Raw genomic sequence first — 15,992 nt, 5'->3', positions numbered from 1 at the left:
CATTGTTAAATCTAATTATCTCAGTTCGATGTGCACACTTTTTAATTAGTTAATTTGTAAATAAAAACAATTACAGAAAAGAAATCTTTAGACTGAAACCAATGAAAACTAAGCTAAAAAATTACCACTTAAACTTTTCTACATTCTAGTCCAGTCAGTATCATTAGACGGAAATCAGTCAAAATTAAAAAAAAAATAATCAATTACCACCTAAACATTTCTACATTCCTCTGTAATCAGTATCAGGCTGGAAAAAAATGAAGAATTTTTTCCCTTTAAACTATCTACTGAAATTATGTAACATAATATTAATTTCAAAAAAAAAAGTTACAAGATCAAATTTCCGATTTATTAATTGAAATTAAGAATTTTTCTGTTTTAAGAAATCTGAAAAGAAATTCCGAAATTATTTCAAATTTGTGATATTCATATCTCTTTCTGTTCAATTGAATACTTTTCAGCACGATGCATTGCTGCATATGAGGTGAGAAATAAAACTTAAGGAATATTGTCAGTCATCAAAAAATTTCAAACATTATATCATCAAAGAAATAACATTTTAAAAAAAATGAAAATGAAAATTAAAGTAAAATATTATGACTATCAAAGATTCCTACAGTATAAAATTATAGTTAAATATTTTATATTCAAATGCAACATATACTTATTTTCATTAGAATTAAACTAATCATCGGCAAGCTAAAAAATCACTGGCGTCCTTGTCTAGGAGTAGCATGTCTTCCCCGTGATCTGGACGTCCAGTGTTCTGGCATGGTTTCTGTTCACAATGTGTTCTATCTGTGAGGCGTGTGAAAGAGCCTCTCTGTAAAAAGGGGTTGTACAAGCGAGTGTGTGAGTGTCATCATCATATGAGCAGAAGTCAGACTTCTGCCCTCAGGTGTTCAGGGGTCTTTACCCTCAGAGGCTACTGCACCCCCCCCCTTTCCGTTGTAACGCGGGCACGACATCATCATCAAGCTTAAATATCGCTGTCAACCGTCGTCAAATATTGACGACAGCGTCTTATAAATAATAGTCAAATATTGACATCAGACTTTATGGCATTATTTCTGGCTCTAAGCAAGTATGAAACCAATCGCCGTCATGCTAAATTATTTCTCACACTTGTCGCTAAATTTTAGTGACAGCGTAATATAAATTGAAACCAAATATTAGTGTCAGGCCTTGGTGCGTTGGCATCAGTGTTGTGCTAGTGAGAAAATATCGAAACATCTCACCAATTTCTTAATTATAAGGAGCATGAAAACTTTTTGGTATAATTTTATAAAATAGAAACGAGTTTGAAAGATTAAAAACAAATCTTTGGGCCTTTATTCCGAAACATCGTAGGATGATAATGAATTAGGGTTTGATTACTTAGTTTTAACCCTATGAGCCTTCACCATCCGATATCGCCCCATTCGACAGGGTTCCCATTCTGACTCAGGCGCTTGGGGTGGTTAAATGACTTTAAGGGGTGAAAGGTATTTCTCGACGAGCGCTCATTTAAACTCATTTAACCGCTCCAAAGCGCCTGAGTCAGGCCCCTATCGAATGGGGCGATATCAGCCGGTCAGGGCTCACAGGGTTAAATATTTACTTTTAATTATGTAACAACGAAGGGAAGAGCAAATAATTATTTATTACTTAACAAAAACAATGAAGCATAAAGTTGCAAATTACACTTCATTTTAAAATTTATTAAAATGCAGAGACGAATTGTATGGAAATAAATCATTAAAACATTTTTGAATTTTAAGTGGCGTAAAAGCGACTTTTGTTTAGTATTGAGCTTAAAAATGCCCAAAAAGTATTGAGAAGAAAAAGCTTTGAAATTTCTATTAATTTTTAATTAAATATGTATTTAAAATTTTGGAAAACTTTCTCAAAGAGCAAGTAACAAGATGTCAGATTTAGTAGCTCTCCAGCAGCTCAAAATATAGTGCCATATTTTTAAGACGTAACTCAATATTTCGGATTTTGTACAATTTCGTAAAGATATATTCTAAAATATTTTGTGCTGTCTATCCTATAAAGATTTTTGAAAGATTCTTGCACCATGGGCTGTCACGACATGGAAATTATAGAGAGTGTACTGTTTATAAACATTACGACGTTTATAGATTTTCAGTTACATTGGCATTAAGACTTTAAGAAATTCATCAAGTAGCTTATACAAAAATCATTTTACAGAATGGAAATAAAATAAGGGATTATTCTTTCTAAAAAAAATCAGACATAATTTTATTTTATTGAAATGAATGTAAATATTTACCAAATAAACCACATTGCTAAGGTTCGCAGCCTCAATTCCGGATGAAATAACTGCATCACGCTGACACCGGGAGTTTCATCTTCATACGACTGAAAATGAGAAAAAAAATTTATTCTGTGAGGTTTTGTTTTCCGTTGTTATGAACTATAAGTCTGTTATATTCTTAGAATACGTATCAAATGCTGGCAAAAACATAAATATCTTATTTAATATTTTGGCTTCCGCGTGAATCGTCTGTGATTCGCGTCTATTTTCTAATTAAATGATCCTCTCCGTAATACAGGACAAAGCAAAAGAGTCATCTACTGTTCGTTTCAGTATTCTGAGACGACCACTTTTCGGTGGTTCTATCTCACTCAGGGGTGACATATGGCCCTTTCCGAATTTATTTTATTCTTAAATGTAAACACCTTCTCCTTTCCTCTTTCCTCTCACCCCTATTTTGCAGAATTAAACCCATCCTAACGCATGCGCAAAAGCGCGAATGGTTTTAAAATTCTTTGGAAAACAATAATTGCATTGATAGACTAACAAAGGCGTGAGTCATGGTGTAGCAGTGAACGTGTTAAAAATCTTATTATAGCTTTTGAATAAGTTTATCTTAGGTTCAAAAAGCTTTGGAATTTATTTTATAAATGAAAAATGAATTTGTTTGGATGGTGCTTCCTTGGATGAATTCCCGGTGCAACTATCGTTCATGCAAAAATGTATATGAGGGTTGCAAGCCACATTTTGCAAACCCCTTGAATGCTTTTATTGCTGCAGAACTTCGGAACTTAAGAATTCTTATCCTTTTAAGCATATTCTTCACCTGATGGAAATCACATAAGAAGAGATCAGAAAAATAAGCTGATTGAGGAAGTACAAGAAGCTTGTTCTTTCTGTAATTTGATAACAGCAGGGTAGGTTTCTTTGTGGTTTGTTGGTCCAAGAATCATTCCTTAATCACATTTCGGCAATAATAAAGGAAGGAACTTAGGGTCAGGCATTCGTTTATTAACGGAGAACTTAAATTTGGACGTCCTCTCTACAAGAAGTTTTAGGTTTCTGCAATCATGAGTTACCTGCATGATTGTAAATATTTTAATCAGTGATACATGTTCTGACTAATCATTCACACAACACTCTTCGCTTACTCTGCATTAAAAGGTATAATTTCCTTACATTCGAAATAATTACAACTTCTTACAGAAGCAGGCTTTATGGCACGTTTGGTTCCTTTTTTAAATTACATTAGGTCTGTTTTAAATTTGACATCGAAATTTTGAAATTTAATTGAAAGATGACACAATCTCAGATAATGCTTTACTTTCGCATCTTATTTCTGCAAATTTTATTTCCCACTTAGGTTAGGAAGTTTATTCGGTAACTACAGTGTTAAAGTGCAAAAGACCAAAATATAAGTCATATATTTGGTGGAATAGAAATTCAATCCTGAAACTGAAATTCTACTATCAAGCACCACAAAGCGAATAAATGCACATTTGGAAAAAGTAATCTTTTGTATTTTATAATCCATGTACAAAACATTTTTTATTTACTCTGTGCTTTAAGAAGGGTTCGGATATTTTCCAGAAATTTTAGAAAATGCAGTTTCAAATACGATTAGTTTAGGTAGTAAAAACTTTTAATAAATTTATAAAAAAGAAGAAAATATAAATCGAAATGAATTTTAATATCAGTTTTAAGTTGAGAATACGTATCAGCTATAATTTTAGCTCTTACATTCTTGTAATTCGTTTCTATTTACCTTCTCTGTTTTCAGCAATATTTCTTCTAATTTAGCATCCGAAACATCGACTCCATTCATTTTTGCAGCTTTTGACAACACCTTGAGAGCCTGATCTCTTTTTCCATGGGCCAGCCAATGAGGAGATTCGGGAAACCACCTACAATATATTGTAGCCATGCTGTTACCTGGCATGAAGTTAGTAATAAGGAAAAAGGAAATTAGTATTCAATGAATTAATTGAAAATGTTGATTAGTTTTGTTTTCGTAACAATTTGGGATCTTGCACTAAAAAAACACTTATTACAAATTCTCATCATAAATAAATAGAATTATTATCTTTTGTGGTTAGAAGGAATATGTTCTTTTATCATTGAAGAATGGAAACTAAATCCTTTTTTAAGAAAGAAAGTTTTGACAGGGAAACGGAGCAGAGTATTTACATCTTTCACGTAACCGGAAAGTAAAATATGTGTTCTTTCTATTCGATCGCTCATAAAATTGGCAAATACTTCCTTTCTTCAAGAGCAATAATTTTAGATATGAAAGATGCTAATAAATAATACTCTAAGCACCCCCAAAAATCCTTGTTGACAAAGCTTATAGAAAATTTTTTCTCATAGGTAACATTCTAGACTATTGATAATTCACACAAACAAAAGCAATTTCCTCATTGGCAATAATTCAAGCCATAATTTTTCAGAGGACATAATCCTAAGCTCTCCACTCCTTTCCCATTAAGATATTCTTCAATAAAACATTCTTGCAACATCAGGCATCTTAATTTCGGCAAAAGGGAGCCAATGTGCCCAACAAATTGGTATTAAAATGCGTTATATACCAATTTTAGTATAAAACGCATTTTAATTGAATATCCTAGTTTTAATTCTATCATTTTCACTCATTTCGTACATTATCATTAAATTTGAAGGACTTGGTAAATTTGAGATACCACCCAAATATTTTTAATTTTTTAAAAACCCTTTGCTTTTTAACTTGCATGTAATTCTTTCGTTAGTTGTTTCTGATTGTATTTTATCACATAAAATCATTTTGAACCCCATTACTCACATTTTACTGTGATTAACTATATTTTAAATCAATGCTACGTTGTTTGTTTTGAGCATTTGAAAATTTTGTAAACTCATTGTTGTTTTACCATGTCTTATATGATTTTTATTACGGTTTTTAAACTTTAATAAGTGTATTTTTAATAATCAACAAAGTTTCTTTTACTTTTTGATTGGCGCAATATGGACAAAGTAAGCCAAGTAAAAAAAAAAAAGTAAGCAAGCACCCACCCTATTCTCAGAGCCAATAACCCCACCTAATACATGAAATGGGAATAAAAATTTCAAGCAAAATAATAATTTGGTATAGCCGTAATACTAATGGATGAAAAATTCTTTCAATTCAACAATTTGAATTGTCTGTATAGAAATTCTAAAAGTAATGGCAGTCTTATGATGATATCCATTGTAAGTTCTATTATGTAGAAATTGGCAAATCCTACCACCAGCAGAATAAAAAGAGAACGCTCGGTATAAGGATAACAGTTTCCATCCAGATCCAATCCCGCAACAACCAGGCGATAAGAGGAAGATGGAGCGCGCCAACTACCCAAGCTAAGCCTATTCCCATGAAGTAAGGAGAACGGTGTTCCGGTGTAATTATTTCCAACACTGCAAAGAGATAAGAGGTATTGAGATTTCAGAAAGTACTATGACAACATGCAGTTTTTCAATTAAAGATTGTAGCGAGAATTCTTTACAATCGCCAGAACTGTAATGCGTCGCCAAATAGGAAAACCGAACTCGGCATTTTTCGATTCGGCGAACATTGACTGGCAACTCTTCACAACGGAAAACGAACTTTTCTTCAGTTGGTGTGTGATTCCCTTGAATGCATGCGGTAACCCAATGTTTACTTTCTGGTTGTAATTGTTTTATAGTATTGGTTCATTAAAATTTATTTCAAATATTACTTAACTAATTCCTATAAGATGCAGATTTTATAGAAATTGATGCACTTCTAGTATAACAAAGCTATGAATGATTAAAAATTAAATTCTTTCATTTTCAAATGCTGGTCGGTTGTAAATGAGTTCATCATAAACAATAAATAAAAATTAAAAATTATTTTACTGGAAAATTTAATTATTAGGTTTTATTAAGGAGTTTTGTTATTTTATTAACTATTTTATCCCTATATATCTAGGAAACGTAAGATTTATTTGAAAACTAATATGGAAAATTTCAGCATTGTTTTTCTTCAGAATGTTGCAAAATATTTCATAAAAATCTCCAAATTTCATTTTCTGTGCTAGGTATTGATTTCGATCGACCCTAGTAAAACTGAATGAAAAGGAATTCGCAATACTTAAATTGAGCCAAAAAATTTGCTGAAATTCAAGAAGAGAAGAAATACAAAAAAATTCGTTCATATAAGATAATAATATCAGAAATTGTGATGTACAAGACAAAAATTTGAAGAAGTAATCTTTTGTCAACATTTTTTATCTGAAATTCAGGTGATTCAGTAGTTATGACAAGGCGATATGATAAGACACAATAATTCTGTGGAAATTGATTTTAATTGTTTATGTTTAGGTTACTAATTGCCTGTATAAATTTGAAGAATGGTTTGAAAAAGCCAGGAGAAATATTTTACAATATTTTATTAATAAGCGATCAAATAAATAAATAACAAATTAAACAAGAAATCAGAAGTGCTTAGTAATGATATTCAGACAAAGCTAATATAGACTGAATATCAATGAAATAATCGGGCGAATTTCTATACATTATCTACAATCTGGTCACCGCGTATGAGCAATAATAAGTTAGATAAGCAATGTAAAATTATGAATAACGCTTAACCCTTTATCTGGTTTGGAACGTAGAAAGTCACCTGAATGAGTATCTCCTATAATGGTCTAATGTAATGAGTCATTCTTCTATCATTACTCTAATCCGACACAAATGGAGAAAGTCGTGTTATGAAAATTATCCTAAGACTGGCTTCGATGTAAAAAATTTTCTATACTTTTCTCTTTTGCAATAATGATTGTTTGACATAAATTCAAATGCTGGGTAGTCGATGGTCAATAAATTAAAAAGAATTTTAAAAAATGTAATATTAAAATATTCATATACGGTATAAGACATTAAAAAAAAAGACGATGTTTCATAAAATAATATCTTAAGACATTCTTCACATTTTCACAATTTCGCTTACGCAAAATAAATGTAATGTTCGCTGTTCCTGTGACACCAATTCCAGCGAAGGCCCTTGCTATAGCAAACATGAGGAAAGAAGTGGAAAAGATGGTGCAGATTCCACTTATTATTGCAAGTACATTGCAAAGCATAGCTATCGGTTTTCTACCAAATCTATAAAAAAGAAAAAGACATAAATTTATTACAGTCGATTTTAACAAAAAAAAAATGTTTATAGGCTGAATACTACATATAAAATGCGTCACGTATGATGGGTTAAGCATGTTATATAAATCATACTATAAGACAGATAGTTGGATTTAGAACTACCAAACATGGTCAGCATTTACTTCCTGGAAAAAGAAACTAAGAAAAGTTTGTTTTGAAATGTTTAGATTTTTAATAAATTAAAAACTAATCAAAATTTTTACTAAATACCTTCGGAACATAATCCCACAAATCCATTTTACTCTACTTTCAAATTCAGTAGATAAACTTTATAACGATACCAATCTTATTATAATGTTTCTCTAATTTTCATAAGTTTTTGAAGAAAGATACGAGTTTAATTTACAATACTTTTCATTACTTCAGTATCTATGTTTTTATTTTGGCGCAGTGCTACGATAATACATTTTTCAAGTACTCTGAGCCATCACTGGAAGGATTCAGAAAAAGTTTAAAAGATATTATGAATATAGATGAATCAAGGCTGAAACGTTATCAAATCAGAATATCATGGATTCGAGGATATTATTAAACAAAACAAAACTTGAATATTTACCTGTCCGCTAGATATGCAAAAATACTGGACGAAAAGATGTACCCAATGATGAAAGTTGACTTAGACACTGAAACAAGCCACTCTCGATCACAAACTAAGTTCCACTGAAAAATATGAGATATCTTCAACATTCAGGTATCGAAAATACGACTAAGAAAAATTAATTCCTGCTGTTTGTGAAACGAAACGATTTATAGCAGCAAAATAAAATCGTTAAAAATATAATAAAAATTAGTTTTTAAAAAAAAACTATTGAAAAATGCAGGATTTCTTTTGTTTTCCATTTTTAGCTTTCTTAATATATAATATATTATTTTATAAAGTCAGCTTTATCCATTAAACTCTCGTGTTACCATGTGGAACAACTCGCATGGAATCAAAATTTTATTAATTAATTCATAAAAATGATTAACTATCTTTATTAATTTTAGTAATATTATGATAGTATATTATTAGTGCTGTAAAGTACTGAAGGACTAGACGCTTTGGTGAGACGGCGACAGAAACTAAATTTAGTTGGTGCTGAGTGGCAACTCGGAGAAAAAAGCGTGGAGCGGAATGAGGAGGTGTGCGGGAAAAAGGAATACCAGAAGGAATAGCTTATTAAAATTTAAAATGTTTCATGTTTAAATGTTAGTCTTTGTAAAGTTGTGTAATGTAGTGATCGTCCCTATGTCTCAAATAAGAAATAAACCAATTCGGTTTAAAAATCGGCCTGTTTCTTTGGAATAATCCAACGCTACCATATTACAGTGCTAAAATGTACGATGATTCATATCGCAAGCACACTTTGAAGCGCCAGTGTCCTAGCATAGGGGTAGCGCGTCTTCCACGTGATCTGGGCGTCCCGGTTCGGCATGGTCATTTCTTCTTCTGTGTTCTGTCAGTGGCGAGGTGTGTGAATGTACCCCCCCCCCCTATAAAAAGGATTGTGTAAGCGAATGTGACGCATGAAGTACCTAAGTCGTATTCTTGGCACTAGTTGGAGCTACTGAGAAAACAAAAGAAGGTCACTTGGTTTAAATCGCTGATGTATCTGTTAGTGGGCCTGTAAATCATCATAAGTAATAACAACAGTACTTTGAAGCAGTCGAGGAAAAAAAGAATTAAATTATAAAATCATAAAATAAGTCATCAATGGGAGGATCCAAATTCCCATCTTTTCATGTACCCACATGAGTGGCTAGAATCAACCATCATACCGGAAGCTTCTCATCCTCATTTACGAGGTGCCCCCGCGGGACAGATGAAAGCGTTAGTATAACTATGTTGAAGTATTTAGCAGAAAGTATTTAAGAAACCTTAGGTGTATTAAGTGTCGCTAATGTTGGATTGTACAAAAAGCAAACAATTATAAATAACTGTTTTCATCGATCTCTGCTGAGGAAGGTAAATAATTGAGAATGTATTAAAATCATTTAATATTTTATCTTATTAAAATAAATATTAAAATTTTTTTAATTAAAATAATCATTAAAATTTTTTAAATCTGGTATTAAGTGTCTTTTATTACTCCTATATAAGATTCTCAGAAACAGCAATCAAAATTTAGATTGAAGAGTTCAATAATCCAACGAAATTTCTTACAAATTGCAATGTTCTTTTCTAAATTACTGCATGAACTCTTTCAATCAAGAAATGTATGAACTTCATCAAATCTTTTAAAACATTGCAATTGGAATGTTTACCTCATTAAATGAAAGGAACTATCTGAATTCTAAATATCTTGGATTCTTTTTTCTAGATAGTATTTTGTGTCAGAAGTTATGAACATTAATTAAGGTTTTGCTTATAAAAATTTAGTGCTGATTCTAAAAATCAATGCTTTGTTACCCTTTTAGTTACCTCAATCATCATGATTTCCAGAGAAAAATTCTTATTCCTCCAATGTTCCATTATTAAAATTTTAATAATACTGATTGTTCTGCCAATTACATGCCTAACAACAACAAAAAAATTATTTAGCAAAAAGGGATACAGTAATAAAAATGCTAGTAAATTTAATGAATTTTGTTTTTGTTATCCTAACAACTAACTTTTCAGATGGTATAAATTTTAAAGAATAGCATGTTTAGCAGGAAAGAAAACTTTTGTATAGAATTTAAAATTGTGTGAAAACAAAAAAACATATATATTGTTGATACTTTTTTTTTATCTTTATATTTGTACTCTTATTATTGATACTATTTCTTATCTTAATATTTGTACTCTTATTATTGATACTATTTCTTATCTTAATATTTGTACTCTTATTATTGATACTATTTCTTATCTTTCTTAATTTGAATCTTCTGAATTCAGCTAAAAAAAATCCTTCATTTTTTCAGTGCTGTAACATTTTAAATGTAAATGTAAGATATTAATTTTCTTAATATTTGCATTTCAGAAAGATTTTATTAAAAAAAATTCCACATTTGCAAGAGTCTAAATAACTGAAAAAAAGAAAACATTTGGAAAATTATAATAAAAATTATGCTGTAAGTTTCAGTTTTGTACATACTTGACTAACAATAGTTGAAGTATAAAAGGAATCATCAAACTCCCAGGAGTTGCAAACAGTCGTTTCATTACTGAATCTGTTATTTTCCAACTGTGCTAATGAACTGTGAGAAATATTGACGAATCTATACCTGTTGAAAAGTTAATGAAACAATTGTATTAGGTGAGTTGAAATATTTGCATTTTGTTGTCGATAAATGTATTCCTACATTTATTATTTACTTAAACAATTGACAATGATGCATTATAATTCAACTAAATAAGCACAAATGTAAAATATTGTCATTGAGGAATATAATCATTCATAAATACAATAAATTTCCTTTTTTGTAGCCACAAATGCTAAAAATGGAACGATACTTTTTCATAAATAATGGCTCAATGAATCATCACAATTATAGCTACTTAGTATTAATATAGTGGTAGCATTAATGTAAAGTAAGAAATCATTAATGTTATCGTTAATGTAATCTTACTTGGAAATGGATTACCGCATGAATTTATTAGGTATTAGTTGCTCAGGGTAAATTATAAATATGTGGATCAATTAAATACTTCTGCTTCTCATAAACTGCGCCTGGCGGCGATATTCATCTAGAATAGGAATATGAATCTAGAATAGCAAATGAAGAATGTTTCTTCCCACCTTTGCATTATAATTACGACATGAGAGCCTTTTATTATTATTATTCAATTGAGATAAATGGAAGATTAGAAAAACCAGCGGGAGTGGCCTCCACAACACTTTCTCGCATACACTCTAATAAACTTATCGTGGCCAGAGAATACCTTACACAGCTTGGCGTCCAATAGTTTTGAAATATTAACATTTGGCTTGAATTTATATTTTTACTGAATCTATCGTGTCATTCTAGGCGAGTTATTTGGCGATTAATCCTTGGCATGCGTTATTAGTATCCAAAAAGCGAATTTGCGTTTGAGATACGTTTTTCCCAATTCATTGGAATAAAAGTTTGCCTCAAAACTACACTTGGAGTCAAAAAATCCCTTACCAAATTTGATATATTTAAATCACTGCATTTTTGAATTATCGCGTTTCCATGTTTCTGAAATTAAAGACCGACAGACAGTCAACAGATCTGACTCAAAATTTGGCAGGTTATATATGACAAAATATGGCAGACAGTGTATGTTAAATCTATTTACCGAATATTATGTATTTAGCTCTCTTCGTTTTGTAATTATTGTGCTAACTTATATTCGAATAACCGGATAGACGGATTTCCTATGAACAAATTTTACTCAAAAATTTCCTAGAAATCTGCGAATTTGGTGTAAACACCACTTACCAAATTTCAACCGTCAAGTTAAAACCGTTTTTGAGTTATCTTTGTCACAGACAGATAGACGGACATTTTCCAAAATGTGTTTTTCGAACTCAGTCTAATCGTGGAGATTCGTCAAAATCTCGAGTTCGAATTTTTAGACGAATTTTATACAACAAATTCTATATAAAAAAAAAAAAAAAAAAAAAACCAGCATTGACCCAGCAGACAACGTCACACAAGAATATACATGAAAGCAAATATATATATATATATATATATATATATATATATATATATATATATATATATATATCCTATACAATAACAGTTGGATATATATAAAAAAATTATAGCTGATAAAATTTTATATTGATTTGAATTAATTTACACTTTAATTTAAGATAATAATTAATATATAACTATTTTCTAAATTGTGCATACGTCTTTTCAGACGTATTTTAACAAATTTCTTAATATCCTAATCTGCTTTAGTATTAAACATTTTTCAGATATCCTAATCTGACTTCATCTTAAGCAATTTTCAAATATCTTTATCAACCTAAATTTTAAACAGCTTAGCAAAGTATAAAGAAATTTAACGTTCATTTCACAATGGAATTCCTTTTGAAGAAATTGCTAGCAGAAATATTTTGAAAATTCATAAATGAATCAAAATTATTCGAACTTTTCCGCCCAGCAAAAATGATGGACACTATATTTGTAGCGGTTACATAATTCTACTACTTTATCTTTTGATATAGCAGATGGCGGTAAAGGTAAATTTCCCATGATCCTTCTTGCGGGTCATTATTAGATTGTATTCTAAATGAATATCGTATATTTTTCATGTCAGTCTTTGTTTTGTCTTGTGAAATATGGAACTTAGAAAATAATTAAATAACTGCTCCTGAAACTCGTCTATTATTTTCATCTACCTCGTAATGAAGTTATAAAGAGTCTCGTCCCTCTCCTCACATTCTAAATATATTGCCATTGATTTTGTGCTTAGTTTGTAAATAAATCTCACTTACACACGTAATCCATAAATGATAGTGACCATAAATGAATATTTGGGATCGAACAGTGATAAATCAAATTTAATACAAAATTTTAAGCAAAAATGATAATAATGTGGGTGCTGCTAACAGTTCTTCCCCTCAGGGGCTCACCTACTATAGGTGAGTACGGGTGTCCCAATCCCGAGGTACCCAGGGATCTATACTCCCTTTACGTTTCCACTCCCCTACGCTTTCTGCTGTGTTTTTTCTTCCCTCGACGGCAAGCGAGGGGGCTCTCCATGAGAAGTGTCGCCGCTCTGTTTGCTTCTTGCTTCTCATGGACAGCCAAAGTCCCACGTCTCCACGTCCAAAGGCCGTGCGTGGCAACCCATTTGAAAGACGGGTGGTGTACTGTGGTCCCCTGTGCATCAATCGGCTGGTAGCTAGTCACCTGAGTGGCTAGTCTGCTAGGGATCAAGCAAAGGGGTTACTCCTTGGGCTTGGCGTTAAGGGTGGTCACTGTCCCCGGGGGTAACTCCGAGCGTATAGGTTCCGGCTAGCACCAAGGTAAGCGCCGAGGCTGGGAATGGCCAGAGCCGGTGGCTGCCTTCCCTTGTTGGGCTCCGTGGTGGGCGGTGCCGTCGGGCCTGAATCATTCGCAATATCGTATGGCTCCTCGCAAGGGTCCCTTCAGTGGGCACCATATTCATCCAAAACAAACTGAAAAACCATTTGCAATTTATTTTATCGTAAAACGTGTTTCTTCTGATAACGCAACCTTTGAAAGTGTTTCCCCATTTCTCGTGGAGAAAGCCCTCACCTCTAGTGTCGGCGAAGTTGCTAATGTCCGTAAGCTAAGGACTGGAGAGTTGCTCGTTGAAGTGGCATCTCGTCAACAGTCACAAAAGATTTTGAAATTAAAAACCTTTGGTACTATACCTGTTTCTGTCTCTCCCCATAAATCATTAAACTCTTCTAAAGGAGTAATTACATGTGGAGAGCTGTTAAATGAACCTCTGGATGTCATTGAAAAGGAACTGAAAAGTCAAGGAGTCACACACGTGCGTCGTATCACGATTAGGCGTGATGGTAAACTCCTGGAAACCAAACACCATGTTCTGACGTTTAATTCTCCCAAGCTTCCAGACTCAATTAAAGCTGGATATTTGAAATTGGTTGAGAGGCCATATGTGCCAAATCCATTGCGATGCTTTAAATGCCAGCGTTTTGGTCATTCAAAGACAAACTGCCGCGGGACCCTTACATGCGCCCGTTGTGCAGCCGCTGGTCATGAAAGCAAAGAATGTTTACAAAAGGAAAAATGTGTTAACTGTAAAGGTGATCACACCTCTTTTTCACGTGTCTGCCCAAAATGGAAGCTTGAGAAGGATATTATTTCTGTGAAATTTGCACAAAATATTTCCTTTCCTGAAGCTCGGCGTCTTGTGAAAGCACAGACTCCTAAAGAAGGCAAAAGCTATGCTACTGCAGCAAAACTCTCTCTTACTGCATCAGGGACACAAACGAAACCAGTCGTTATCTTGACTACCGATACTGAATCGGATCACATTTCTTCTAGTCCAATAAAAGAACAAACATCATCAAAAAGTAAAAAGAAAAAACTTGGGTCTACATCACAGAAATCTCTTGCTTTGAAATTTGCAAGACGAGGATCTTCTGTTAAAGATCTTAAATCCATTAAATCGGTTGCCCTGGAATTGGGTAAAACCGGTCTCGCTGGTAAAGATTTGTCCACCTTATTTAATAATCCAACAACAGGAACCGAGCTTTTAAAAATCCATCCTTCTGAAGAGGATGATGACGATTTACAAATGAATTGCGAACCACCAACAACTCTGCCTACTGGTGCTGATAACAGCTCCCCTCTTATTCCTTAATGGTTAGTTTCGTCTCATGTAATTGTCGTGGTCTTCGGTCGAAATTAGAGGACGTCAAAGCTCTTATTAATGCTTCACATCCCGTTTGCGTTGCATTGCAAGAAACGCTCTTGAAACCAGATACTTCTCTGAAGTTACGGGGTTACAGTTGCGTGCGTAGGGATGTTGATACTGATATCTCAAACTCTGGAGGCGTATGTATTTTCACCTCAAACAATTATCCCAGCACTATTCTAAACTTACATACTTCTTTGCAAGCTGTGGCTATCCAGGTTCATATTAGAACTTTAGTCACGGTCTGCTGCATATATCTATCGCCAAATGACGTCATCTCCCAAGATGAACTAAATATTTTAGTCGACCAGCTTCCAACACCTTTCATATTACTGGGTGACTTCAATGGACACAGTACCCTATGGGGTTCCAACAGTATTAACCTCCGTGGGCGACAGATTGAACAATTCCTTTCTGATAACTGTCTCTGTCTGCTCAATAATGAGGAAAAAACATACTTTCACGAATCTACTGGTACGTTTCATTCTATTGATCTGGCTATGTGTTCTCCAGCACTATTTTCTTCATTGAATCTCGCAGTTGAAGATGATCTTCATAATAGCGATCACTTTCCCCTGATAATCTCTTTCGCTGATGGTGGCAAAGTGATTAAAAGTCCATCGACATACATATTCCAAAAGGCAGACTGGGAAGCATTCTCTAGACATGCCTCGATTACCGATACAATGGTTTCTTCTTTTAATATAACGGATGCTATGCAAAATGTCATCGATTGTATACTCAATGCGGCTAATGTGTCAATTCCAAAACGTTCAACATATCCACGAAAATTTCGTAAACCATGGTGGAACGACGCTTGTCAGACTGCCTATAAGGAACAAAGTATATTATGGGGCACTTTCCGCAGGTATCCGACCTCGGAAAGTCTTATTGCATTCAAGCGGGCAAGAGCAAATGCTCGCCGAATCCGACGTCTTAGTCAAAAAGAGTCGTGGCGGAAATTTATCAGCTCAATCACATCAGCAACAAGTAGCGCACAATTATGGAGGAAAGTAAAAGCGGCAAATGGCATTTATAAAGAGTTTGCTTTCCCTGTATTGAAAATGGGAGATAATTCATATTCTTCACCTTTTGATATTGCGAATATTATTGGTGAAACTTTTGCTGAAATTTCAAGCCCCAATTCATACAATTCTACCTTCCTAGCGACTAAGAGACGAGCTGAGCATATGCGGTTGAATTTCAAAACCCGCAGACCTCTCTCGTATAATTGTGAATTTCAGTTAT

The 15,992-nt window shown here is 33.1% G+C and overlaps 1 protein-coding gene across 4 annotated transcripts in view; it reads right to left on the bottom strand.

Annotated features, from left to right (window-relative positions):
* Positions 1-15,992, bottom strand: part of LOC129976741 (organic cation transporter-like protein) — a 53,082-nt gene that overhangs the window by 10,208 nt on the left and 26,882 nt on the right. For 3 of the 4 annotated variants that reach the window (XM_056090465.1, XM_056090466.1, XM_056090464.1), the window contains exons 3-8: positions 10,507-10,636; positions 8,007-8,110; positions 7,242-7,396; positions 5,518-5,686; positions 4,026-4,164; positions 2,276-2,364 (exon numbers count right to left, since the gene is read on the bottom strand). In XM_056090465.1, coding sequence (XP_055946440.1) covers positions 2,276-2,364; positions 4,026-4,164; positions 5,518-5,686; positions 7,242-7,396; positions 8,007-8,110; positions 10,507-10,636 — 786 coding nt within the window. Of the gene's footprint in view, positions 1-2,275; positions 2,365-4,025; positions 4,193-5,517; positions 5,687-7,241; positions 7,397-8,006; positions 8,111-10,506; positions 10,637-15,992 lie in introns of all 4 variants that reach the window. The other variant, XM_056090467.1, reaches the window with a different exon arrangement.

The sequence above is a fragment of the Argiope bruennichi genome, chromosome 7, assembly GCF_947563725.1.
Source record: "Argiope bruennichi chromosome 7, qqArgBrue1.1, whole genome shotgun sequence".
NCBI classification, from domain to species: domain Eukaryota; kingdom Metazoa; phylum Arthropoda; class Arachnida; order Araneae; family Araneidae; genus Argiope; species Argiope bruennichi.
This window is presented reverse-complemented; position numbering and strand designations above follow the sequence as displayed.